General features: G+C 48.4%; 2 protein-coding genes across 2 annotated transcripts in view; both read left to right on the top strand.

Annotated features, from left to right (window-relative positions):
- LOC106808786 overlaps positions 1–5,946 on the top strand; it is a 38,696-nt gene extending 32,750 nt beyond the window's left edge. Inside the window, exons 8-11 of the mRNA XM_014811637.1 lie at positions 4,264–4,401; positions 4,775–4,869; positions 5,248–5,434; positions 5,866–5,946. Of these exons, the coding sequence (XP_014667123.1) occupies positions 4,264–4,401; positions 4,775–4,869; positions 5,248–5,434; positions 5,866–5,946 (501 nt within the window). The remainder of the gene's footprint in view (positions 1–4,263; positions 4,402–4,774; positions 4,870–5,247; positions 5,435–5,865) is intronic.
- LOC106808785 (sodium- and chloride-dependent GABA transporter 1-like) overlaps positions 5,946–13,002 on the top strand; it is a 52,106-nt gene continuing 45,049 nt past the window's right edge. The window contains 1 exon segment of the mRNA XM_014811635.1: positions 5,946–6,183. Within this exon segment, the coding sequence (XP_014667121.1) occupies positions 5,946–6,183 (238 nt within the window).

Here is a 13,002-nt window from a genome sequence, read left to right as displayed (position 1 = left end):
GGTGGTGGTGGTGGTGTGGTCGGCGTGATGTGGTGATGTCCGTGTTCGTGTGGTGGTGATGGGGTTGGTCGTGGTGATGGGTGGTGTGTGGTGGTGGTGGGTGGTGGTGGTGGTTGTGGTGAATGCGTGTGTGGTGGTGTGGTGGTTATGATGATGGGTGGTGGTGGTGGTGGTGATGCGTGGTTGGTGGTGTTGTGGTGGTGGTGAATGGTGATCAGGTGGGGTGGGTCGGGGGTGGTGTGGTGGTGTTGATGGTGAGACGGATGATGGTTGGTGGTGGTGATGGCTGGGGTGGTGGTGTGGTCGGATGAGTGGTGGTGGTGGTGATGATGATGATGATGGTGGTGGTGGTGGTGGTGATGGTCGTGTTCGTGGTGGTGGTGGTGGTGATGGCGGTGGCGGTGATGATGGTGGTGGTGGTGATGGTGGTGTTGGTGGTGGTGGTGATGGTGGCAGTAGTAGTGGTGGTGGTGATGGCGGTGGCGGTGATGGTGGTCGTGGTGATGCTAGTGGCAATGATGGTGTTATTATGAGTGTGCGCGTGCGTGTGCGCCTGTAGGATTGTTCAGGTCTTTGTACATAAAACGATTGCTTGCTTTATTGCCGTTCGTTCGTGCGTCGACGAGATAAGCGTAATTAAAGCGTGTTTATTGCCAACGCCAACCCGCAGTAGTCGCCGCGTATAGCTCCGTGTAAAATAACGCATCACCCTCCACATGGGGGGTGGGGGGGGGTGGACATACGCTACTGACTTACTACATACGGTCAGCGAGTGTGGCGGCATACGCTACTGACTTACGTTATATGGTCAGCCAGTGTGGCGGTATCCCTGCTACTAGCTCTAGTACTATAGCCTGCGGCAGCTATCCGCGGGCTATAGTACTAGAGCTACCCTGCTACATACATATCGCCGCGTGTGACGCGCATGCATTATTCTAATTACAATGAACTATATAACTATATATAACTATATACTACATATCAAGAGTTCATAATAGAAGATTATATTCTATTATGATAGTTCCGATATTTCTGATATTTCGATTCCATGGAATTTTGATACTATATATAACTATATAACATAACTTAACCGCTAGCGTTATACATGTCGGTGTTTTGTCTCCGTGACGCAGGTGTCCCAGCTGTCATCGTGATTGTTACCGTCGCCGTGCAGCCATCGGCCTACTACTACGAGCATGACAATTAGTAAGAATCAATATCATACATCTCGTATGTGACTTTTAAATGCAGATATTAACTCTGACACGCCAACATCTGAGCGTCAGAATAATATAAATATGATAATGAAATATCAATAGATCCAAAAGAATAAGGCGAAGTATAATAAGACGTAGCGATTTTCTAGTGAAGAACGCATATGTGAGTTATTACCAATTAGTATAACTGATTCTGTAACGTAATTCGATAATATTTTGATAATCGTCACATGAAACGCCTTCGGCAGCTTTTTACGTAAAATTCCAAGTATTTCTGTTGGGAATTTTAACTTGAATTTGAAGTTCTCAGCATCCATCGACATCTTCCATTGCCATTTACTGTTCGGTACCGTCCGTGCGAAATTACATCTGCTTTGATTTTCGGACAATCTGTAAAGCGATTGTCCTTTACGTCTGCTTCCCATTTACGTGGTTTTTTACGATTGTTCTTTTATGTGTGTGACTAAGACCTGGACTTGAAGGTTGCCATTCTAGTAGTTTAGAAATATTTTACGATACCCATCACTTACACCACATTACATTACATTATTACATCATACATTACATCATTACAACATTACATCATGCATTACATCATACATTACATACATACATTACATCATTACATCATTACATCATGCATTACATCATACATTACATCATACATTACATCATACATTACATCATACATTACATCATTACAACATTACATCATACATTACATCATACATTACATCATACATTACATCATACATTACATCATTACAACATTACATCATTACATACACAACCGCTGCGACGGGCGGTATTTTTTTCTATTGTAACATCTACATGCGTGTGTCGTTGCAGCTGCCGTCTCTCTCCGTATACGTCCGTGTATGCGTACTACGTGGGACTTCTGCTGCCTGCCTGCATTCTCATCCTCGGCAACCTAGTCATCTTCGCGCGCGTTGCTTGGGTGATCTTCTCCACGCCGACGCAAGGTGGCAGCAGCGGCGCCGAGAGAGCGAACGGTGGCGTTAGCGTGACGCAGGTACGCGGCGCCATCATGGTCATGGTGCTGCTCGGAGTCACGTGGGTGTTCAGCGCCTTCGCGATTGGTCGAGGCCGCGTCGCGTTCGCCTACATCTTCTGCATCGCCAACTCTCTACAGGGCTTCTTCATCTTTCTGCTGCGCTGCCTCGTGCACGCCGAGGCGCGCGCCGCCTGGAGGCATCTACTCACCTCGTGTCGACTGCGCACGTCGAAGAAAGGCACGGAGACGTCGTCGCTGCAGACGCTCTCTGGCGGCAGTCAGTCGTCGGGGCCTTACGAGAAGATGCGCAAGGGCAGCACGACGACGACAGTCTGGTATAACCCGTGGCGACACGGCGGAAAGCAGCAGCAGCAGCAACAACAACAACAACAACAACAACAACAACAACAACAACAACAGCATCAGCAGCAGCAGCAACAACAACAACAACAACAACAACAACAACAACAGCTGCAGCAGGAGAAGGCAGCGGAGAAGAGGCGTAGGAACGGGGAGCCACGGCTAGTGAAGATGGTGGAGCGAGTGGATAACGTGTGATGAGAGAAGGCGCGCGATAACAGAAACGTCTCTGGAAAAAAAATAGGCACTTTACGTATAGACGATGTATATATGCATAACGGCGCTTATCCGTAGTGGTGTGGGCGATGCATGTGTGAGTACCGTGTAGGTATGTGTAGCCGTAATGGTGCTGATAATATAATATAAGTACCCCGCGACTCGGCTTGTAAACCTGTATTCGTACCGAATCAGAGTCACATGAACGCGAGAAATATTGCGATCATGGCTTGGCATTTTTTGGACCACCCAGGCGTCGACGATATACGAGAAGACCACCGTTAATCGGCTAAAAGACGAGATACATTCCAACGGGCTCACTCGATAGTTCTAAACTGCCAGCAGCGCAGCCGATCTGCGTCACGTGATTGCTTTCATGCGGAAATGGCGGGAAATCGCGGATATTTATCGTCGTTTTATATCGCGATTACACTGAGAAAACATAACTTGCATAATATATAGCTCCATATATGTATGTATTATAATCGCGTGGATAAATTTGTTTTGACGTGAGGGTAGCTGTCTGGTATGACGGTTATTGGTGCAGCGAGCATTAATAAAGACTGAAGCGTGTGTAGTAACACATAACTAACTACTAATTGACTGAGCCATACCAACTATTCAACCTGTCTAAGGGGTGATATCTATTACGAGTGTTTCCAACTTTAATGTCATTAATGGTCATAATAACATATATATATATGGTCATGGTCATATATTAGTTTGTGGTTTAATGTCATTTAGGTTAGGGTTAGGGTTAGGGTTAGGGTTAGGGTTAGGGTTAGGATTACAATCATTAATCATTCATCATTAATGATATCAAAGTTGGGAACACTCCTAATGGAGCGTTAGCCTGTCTAAGACCAGACGCTAGTCTTGACAACGGTGATGCCCCTTATTGTTATAAGCCGTTAAACATATACTGCTATGTCCTGGGAACCACGATGTGGCAAAAGGCAAAGCGAGCGAATTAAGCTGATTCATACAATATGTAATATTTCATTATTGAGAACCGAAAGACGTGAGTGTATAATGGTATCTTGCAAGCTAGAACAGAAGTAATTAATATTTATTATAATTTCATATATACGTTATTTCTGTCATCTCATCTCGATGTAGAACAATGGCTACGACTACTGCTGATTGGTAATGTAAATGATGTGTCTATTTCATCGTTGTTGGTTGCTGACTGCATCAACGTGCTGCCCGGCAGGACGATAGGCTGTAGAAATATATGCCTAATGTTTGTGATGCATAATATATACATTTATATATGTGCATGTATGTGTCATCCATCCATCCATCCATCCATCCATCCATCCATTCATCCATATATCAGACTCGCATAGAATGGATATTTGATATTTTCTGCAACATTTAGCCGAATCAAGATGATATGTGCACGTAGCTATCCGCTGTGCGCACCACTTACATTTTAACACGTGATCTGTGAAGGCTTCAGACGGCGCCATTACGACGCTAGAGGGCCTACTCGGCGCGATCGGCAACGGAACACAGATGTCGCTGGCGTCGTTGGCCTCCCTCACTCTCCAGCTAGAGGACCTGCTCAGCATTGCCTTAGAAGATCTGCAGGTACGACCATGCCGCCTTTCTGTAACAATAGAACTCGCGTAACACGCACGTGTGATGAGGCCGAACTATACACACGCCGTCTGCCGCATAAATTCCTGCACACGATTAGACTAGGACCCAGGCGTCTATGAGCTGACACACTCTCCATTGACATTGATGTGACAATGACACCCATGTCACCTTGTTCGCTAGTGTGCGAGTGGCCGGTTAGGTGTATGAGAGATATCGAGTGTGCAAATGACGCTAAAATTGTCTGACTCTCGCATCTATACGTATTTGTTGATGTATTACGTTGGTATTACAATGCGTGTTGGCGTCGGCAATAAATATGAACGCGATATGTCTGTATAAGTTCACGCGCGTGTGTCTTCAGGTGGCGCACCGCCTCATGGGTGTGATCAGTAACCTCATGGATTTAGACGCAGCTGCCATCGGTGACCAGGAAGCGCTGAGAAACGTCAGTAAAAGGTATACGCCGTCGTACGAACCCCCGGATTACCAACAACAGCATCCCACGATTAACTCGTGCCTTAGGCTCGATTAACTCAATTTTGAGTTAAAAAAGGGCTAAATTGACTCAATTTACCTCGGGGCAGATCCGTGTCTTATAGCTTACAGCCCCCGTCCTAGACCCAATTCTTCATAGCTATAAAACAGCTGCCCCAATTCGTAATTAAATGTACGTATGTCCGATTGATACAGGGCTGGAACCACCCATAGGTTAATCAACGGCGAGGTGATGTTCGTAATAAAAATAACCCGCTACCGATCAGGTATCAGTTATTAATTACCAGGTATGTAATGCAGGCGGTGCGAGGGTTGATGGCGACTTGTCGTGTGTTGCAGACTTCGCGGCATCGTGCACGCGTACACGGCCATGGTCCGCATACCGAACGGCGACGCATCTCTGACGCTGAGCACTCGCAACCTGGAGCTGACGGTGCTCGACGTGCAGCCACACCAGAGCAACGATGCGATCCCGTACTCTCGCACGCCGTCAACCGTACGCGACGTGCGTTACCAGCCGAGGCCGGTACGACGACCATCGAAATTACGATTGAGTGTTCGGAAAATGGAAGATCGATACATCGAAGATCGTCTTGGTGTTGCGTCTTGGTGTCTTTGATTCTTGTGATTTGATTGTGTGTGTGTGTGTGTGTGTGTGTGATAAGACACTCATTACGTCAAGAGATCGCGTGTGCGTGTCTACTGTCTATCCGTAATATTGCCAGTACGCGCGCCATCGCCATCGTCGTCGCTGATCAACGCCATCGTCATCGTTGATCATCGTCATCGTCATTGTTGATCATCGTCATCGTCATCGTCATCGTTGATCATCGTCATCGTCATCGTCATCGTTGATCATCGTCATCATCGATTATCGTCATCGTCATCGTTGATCATCGCCACAGTCGGCGGCGGGCGACGCGTGCCGTTAGCATCGAATCTCGTCGGCACATCTAGAACCCGCCCGCGCGTCGCACGAGAACAAACACGTCCTCGATCGTCTGCCGCAAGCGCACGCGTGTCACACAGCAGCGATGATGTCGTCGGCAACGACGTCGGGAAGTCCGACCGACGGCACGACGAAGGCGCCGTTCAACGGCACCGTCACATGTCCGGACGCGATGACCGTCGGCGACGAGAAGACCGTCGTCGATGTGACGCAGCAGCGCGACAGCTGGACGGGCAAGTTGGACTTCATCATGTCGTGCGTCGGCTACGCGATCGGACTTGGCAACGTGTGGCGCTTCCCCTACTTGTGCTACCAGAACGGAGGCGGTAAGCGCGCCGACACACGCACGCACGCACGCACGCACGCACACACGCACGCACGCACACACGCGCACGCACGCACGCGCGCGCACACACACACGCACGCACGCACACACACGCGCGCGCGCGCACGCACGCACGCACGCACGCACGCAGGCATGCACGCACGCACGCACACGCACGCACGCACGCACGCACGCGGTAGAGTTATACATAGTCGATTAAAAAAAAAGCTTTAAGAAAGATATGTAAATTATATATGTATAGATGATGAGATATGTAAAGATGTGTATAGATATATGTATATGTATATATATATAAATCATCTATATTTATGTGCGTGCGTGTGCGCGGCGGTAAATTCGTGTCGCTCTTAACCTGCCCAGTAAGGGCTCCCGGGTAGCAAGAATTGGTTCCAAAATCTTGTTCGTAAGTCGATCTGGGAATTTAAGCAGTAGAAGTGTGACGTGGTTCCGTACACGCTCACGTGGTGGCTTGCGGTTCGCGGGTAGCGTGAAATTATAAAAAAAATATTAATGATGAAGAGGTTTTGGTTTAAGTCGTGATGCTACTCAAGTCGGCCACCTCCTAGGTCTCATTATCAGAAATATAGAGAAGAGTAATAGAGAGAAATATAGATATTAAAATTAGTCTTAACTCTAACTTGTAGTTCGTTGACAGAATCTTTTTAGTAAAGTTATGAAGAAATGTGGTAGGATTCTTTATTCGCGTATAACTTTACGTCTTGTTTCTGTCAGTCATCTAAGAGTAGAACTTAATGTTAAGACTAATTCCAAGATTAATTTTGCTTCTGACAGCGGGCCCCTGCAATATATCGGCACGCAAGAGTATAATTACGGATTGTACTTTACAGTGTAGTGGCTACGGAACGCGCAAAAAATCACATCTAGCTCCCCCACAGTTTTGTTCGTATAATGTTCTTCTACACGGCCAGTCGTACTAGTTTCTAAACTTAAAGTCATACTACCACGATATTAGCCTCAGTTACACATTGATATGTAATGCTAGATTTTTATGCACACCATCCAATGTGGTAATATTTTTATGTTGCATTCTTGGAATGACAGCAGCACCCTCTATCGGCACGAAAACGTTTTATACACCCTACATGGCAGCATACTGGTGCCGTATATCGCTACTACAATATGGTCTGGTGCTACATTTTGACCTTGGTTTCGTAATTTTCCGGAAACGCGATCTAGGAGTAGGCGCAGTTATATTTCCAGATAGCCGGAACTAACCAGTTCTCCACTAAACTTTTAAACTTTTATAGTATGCAACTATATAGCCGGCCCACCCACTGGCAGCAAGAACAAGTCTCCGCAGATATCCTATAGATATTCTGTCGATAGGCTGCGAGCTAGAGACGATTCGTAGAGAGAGGGTGCTTAGCGCGTATAATTCGTCCGCGCGTCTGGTGATCGGTGCGTGCGTCCACGCCCGTTAGCAGGCGAAAGAAACGTCGACTAAACCGAATAAACTCGCTGCTTGTCTATTAAACACACATCTCGTCTGAACGCGAGCAGCAGACGCCGCCGCCGCGTTGTCATGCAAAATCCGGCCCCGCGTCGAACCCCGACGCTGCTGCGCATGCGTCTTAGCGGTCGCCTCGATCTCAGTGGCCCCCGAGAACTGGGGGGGGGGGGGATGAGAGTGCCTGTTTGCCCTGCCCGTGAGAAGTTCTCGGTAAATAAGCGCAACCGGATCGCAAATGCGTTTCGCCAAGTAGCGAATAAGTGGAAAATCCTTTACAAGTGACTCGCCCGTCACGCAAAGCGAGGGGCGATGCTAGATTATGTAGGTGGGGGTTAAGTTAGGATTATAATCAAACTTGCGGCTAGTAATACAGCACTAATTTACGATAAAATTGCGGTTTTTTTGCCTAACACCACGCGTAACGGGCTAAGGGAGAAAGGGTATTTTAGGGTATTTACTATGACAAATCTTAGAACGCATCATGGTTCTGCCAACCACTCACCCGCAGACAATTTCCCTCGTCATATTATTTTTAAATAAAATTAAAAGCGATGTAACGATTATGCTTTCTCTCTGACACGACTACCATTAAAACAACTGACTTCTCTGCCGCACTTCGAAGAGTTCTTTTGTTGTTACACACACTACCGAGAGAGATTTGCTCGTTGCTTCTATGATCAGTGATTACGTCACCATAAATAGTAAAAGGTAAAAAAAAATTATATCCATTTTTTCACAAAATGTAAGTGATTCTGTTCAATTTTTATGGTTAAATTGCTGCATTATACTTCCTATTTTGCTATTCCGTTCGATGTGAACAAACACTCGTGACCCATACATAGGCCATAGCAAGCATTTAATGTCGTGATCAATATATCAAATTGCCCAGGTTTTTTGGATTTTTAACTAGTTAAGAATTTGGGGATACATTTAGTCCAAACAAAATTCAAACAAAAATTTTACGAATATACACCATAGAAAATTAGTGACGTAGTCAATTTAACGCTACTCATAGCGGCAAGCTAACGCATGTTCGTTATTAATTCGTTGTTATTTCACTGAGTACATGTCGCGTAGGCGCTTCGCAGCAGGCAAACCAACGTCGTATACCCAGTGTGGTCGGTACAGGTCATCTCTGATCCATCCTACATCTGTCTTCACGAGTAGGAAAGATTAATGCCATCAAGAGCGTATAAAGAAGGGTTCTAAGAAAGATAAATTCTTAATACGCTTTTGATGGTGATCCTGTTTAACGGAAAAAAAAACCCAGCCAGCCGCCCGCCAGTGAAAACAGTGTATCTCTTCACTAGCTCAGTGGGCACACGAAAATTATTATTAACGAAAAAAAAGTATGTCGAAGACGCGAAAAAAGATTCGAATGTATTGTATACTAACACTTTTTATACTAATACACAACCTCAATTGGAATATTGGGTAAAGCTGCCAGCCGCTCCACTTCTCTCGTCCGCTCTCCCAATTCCTCCTCCTGCCAGGTTTCTCACCCCAACGCGTCATACACCCGCGGCACGTTGTCAAACCAAAAGAAACAAAAGTTAAATAGCCTAACATTAACTTTTCTCTTAGACGTTGACGGAAACGCCTACGAAGCTTCGAGATAAAAACATCTAGCAGATTCTCATAAGCAATACGAAACAGTGATGTCGACGTCTAGGAGCAAATGGTAATGCTAACTAATGTTAAGACAAATTTGTTCTCTGACAACGAGCCCCCGCCGGTTAATAGACAGCACCAAATAGAAACAGTCGTTGCACACGGCGAAGCGCTTGCATCACTCTTGCCTTTTAATGGTATATGCGACAGCAAAGGCGATGAGCTTCTCAGGGCCTAACGCGCCTGAGGCGCGTATGCCGCCATAGATCGAAGTCGGCTTCTAGCGACGGACGGGCGTCAGACCGCAAATTCTGCCCAGAGGGTAACATCGACGTGCAGATTTCTGTCCGACCGGATTAGCATTTTCTTGCACGCGCGCTGCGATATTATGCATTTTTGGCGCGTGAACTCGCGCGCGATATTGTCGTCTCTCATTCTCGCATCGATCATTGCTCGGCGCTTGCTAGTCTTGTATCTTACAGGACGTGCCGAGACGCGGCGAAATGTCGGCGCGCCGCCAACACCGAGAGAAGGGGAGCGCCCCGGCACGATTTCACGTATTCCAATTGATGTTGTGTAATATAGTGATAGAATACATCCGATCTTTTCGCATCTTCGCGCAATCTCTTTTTTTTTCGTAACGGAAGGCATTAATCTTTCTTACTCGCCATCTCTCTCCTCGGCGTCGGCACGATCGTCGGAGGGCTGTTATTCGCCGTTGTAGCTGCGGGCGAGTATATGCATCGGCGGATGTCAATCGTTGACGTGGGTATTTGCTGGGCGTTATCCGGATGCGTCGCACGGACGGCGAGTTCATACGGTATAAACGGCGTTTTCTCGCAGACATCGTTCTTATCGCGCATTCAACTCATAACATATGCAGGGCTAAGCATTCTTGTAACTATTTTTCACTCGATTTTGTATATATGACACTGATCTTCTCTCGGTCTCTTCAAGCTCTCCCTCCCTCGTGTGCGTGTGCGCGGCGCGCGCCAGCGCGGTGTGTGTGTGTGTGTGGTGTTGTATGTGTGACGCGTGCGCGCGCGCGCAGCGTGTGTGTGTGTGTGTGTGTGTGTGTGGTGGTCGTGTGTGGTGGTGATTGTTTGTGTATGGTGGGTGTGTGGTGTGGTGTGTGTGTGTGTGCGTTGTTGTGTTGTAGTGTGTTTCGTGCTGGGTATGTGCGCGTGTGTGTTCGGCTACGCGCCGCGCGGCGGTGTATGTGTGTGTGTGTGTGGGTGTGTGTGTGTGTGTGGTGTTGTGTATGTGTGTTGTGTGCTGTGTGGTGTGGTGCTGCGTGCCGTGCATGCGTGCGCGTGTGCTGGTGTGCGTGCGTGCGTAGCGGGCGGCGTGTGTGTGCGGCTGCGTGTGTGGTGCGTGCGTGCGTGCTTGCGTGCGTGTGGTGTGTGTGGTGCGCGCCCGTGTGTTAAACGTGTGTGTATATGCTTTCATCGCTCGTGCGCAGCGCGCCGTGTGTGAGCCGGCTTAACTGCGCACACTTTTTCCTCTTCGCTCGCTTCAGCTCTTCTCCCTAACTCCCTCTCTCTCCTGCTTCACGCCGCGCAGTAATCGCCGCCTCAGCGCTATACGGCATCTCTTCATATAGCTCTCGACGCACCTCGGAGACCTTGCGCTGCGTAGTGGTGACGGCAGCCGCAGCAGAGCGCTCAGGTTCAAAGCGCGCAGCAGCAGCAGCGTCATTCGCGCTCGCACCAGAGAAGAGGAGCGGAGAGAGAGATAAGAGAGCGAGAGATAGAATAGCAGAAGAGACGAGAGTAGAGAGAGGCAGAAGAGAGAGAGAGAGAGAGAGAGAGAGATCGGAGAGAGAGAGCTGAGGCGAGATATCTATAATAATATATATATAGAGAGAGAGAGAGAGAGTAAGATAGAGCGAGAGAGATAAGAGATAGAGAGAGCGAGGTAGGAGTAGTGTAGGAGAGTGAGAACAAGCGAGGAGGAGAGCGAAAGAGAGGCAGAGAGGAAGACGAGAGGAGAGAGAGAGAGAGAGAGAAGGCGAGAGAGCACGGAGAGACGCGAGAGAGAGAGAGAGAGAGAGAGAGAGAGAGAACGAGATGAAAAAGAGAGAGACGGAGAGAGAGAGAGAGAGAGAGAGAGGAGAAAGAGGGAAGAGCAGAGAGAGAGACGAGAGCAGAGAGAGAAGAGAGAGAAGAGAGAGAGAGAGAGACGGAGCAGAGAGAGAGAAGAGAGAGCAGAGAGAGAGGAGAGAAGGTGAGAAGAGTATAGTTTACCGACTGTCAAGTGTCATCATTACTCTACTGTGGAGCGAGATAAGACACTCATTAACGCAGAGATCGCTGTGCGTAGTCTACTGTCTATCCGTAATATTCCAGCTGACGCGCGCCATTCGCCATTCTCGCTGATCAAGCGCCATCGTCATCGTGATCATCTCATCGGCATTGTTGATCATCGTCTGCGTCATCGTCATCGTGATCCTCGTCATCGTCATCCGTCATCGTGATCACGTCTCAGTCGATTATCGTCATCGTCCTCAGTGATTCATCGCCACAGTCGGCAGGCGGCGCACGCGCTGCCGTTAGCACGAATCTGTCGCGCACAGCTAGACCCGCCCGGCGTCGGCCTACTGAGAAACAAACACGTCTCGATCGTCTGCGCAAGCGCACGCGTGTCAACGCAGCCAAATGATGTCGTCGCAACGACGTCGGAAGGTCCGACCGACGCACGACAAGGCGCCGTTCAAACGGCACGCGTCACCAGTCCGACGCGAGAACGTCGCGACTAGAAGACCTGTCCGTCGATGTGACCACAGCGCGACAGCTGGACGCAAGTTGGACTCATCATGTAGTGCGTCTCTAGCGATCGACTGCAACGTGTGGCGCTACCCTACTTGTCTACCAACGCACGGAGGCGGTAAGCCGCGCCGCACACACGCACGTTGACACGCACGCACGACGCACACACGCACTCACGCACACGACGCGCCGCCCACGACAGCACGAGACACAGCGCGCAACGCACACACACACACTCAACGCACACGACACGCGCGCACCAACGCACGCCAGGCACCCCCCACCCCCGCACGCCGCGGAAGGCGGCCAGCCGCCAAAGTGGCAAGCGATAAAGACACTCGAGTACTCCGACGATGTGTGTGAGGAGCAGTGGCGGGAGGGGGTTAGAGCGAGAGGGACAAGAGGATAGTGAGTGTCAGTAGAACGCGCCGCCCGCCACCGTGACACGCCCGCAGGCATGCCCGCACGCATGCCACCACGCAAGCCCGCACGCAACGCACGATACGCACGCCACCGCGGACGAGTTTATACATAGCGATTAAAAAAAGCTATACAAGAAAGATAGATAAGACATCTTAATATAGTGTAATATGATGATGAGAATATGTAAAGATGTGTAAGATATATTATATGTATTTAATAATAAATCACTATATTTAGCCGCGTGTGCCGGCGCCGTGCGTGTGCGCGGCGGTAAATCGGTCGCTTCTAACGCTGCCAGTAAGGCTCCAGGGTAGGCAAGAATTAGTTCCAAACTTGCTGTTCGTAAGTGCGTATCGGGAATTTAACAGTAGAATGCTGACGTGGTTCCGTACACGCTCACCGTGGTGGTGCGGTCGCGGTAGCGTAAATAAAAAAAAATATTAATAATGAAAGAGGTTTTGGTTTAAGTCGTGATGGCTACTCAAGCGACCACTCCTAGGTCTCATTACAAAATATAGAGAAGAGT

Source organism: Priapulus caudatus, unplaced genomic scaffold (assembly GCF_000485595.1).
Source record: "Priapulus caudatus unplaced genomic scaffold, Priapulus_caudatus-5.0.1 Scaffold304, whole genome shotgun sequence".
NCBI classification, from domain to species: Eukaryota; Metazoa; Priapulida; class Priapulimorpha; order Priapulimorphida; family Priapulidae; genus Priapulus; species Priapulus caudatus.
This window is presented reverse-complemented; position numbering and strand designations above follow the sequence as displayed.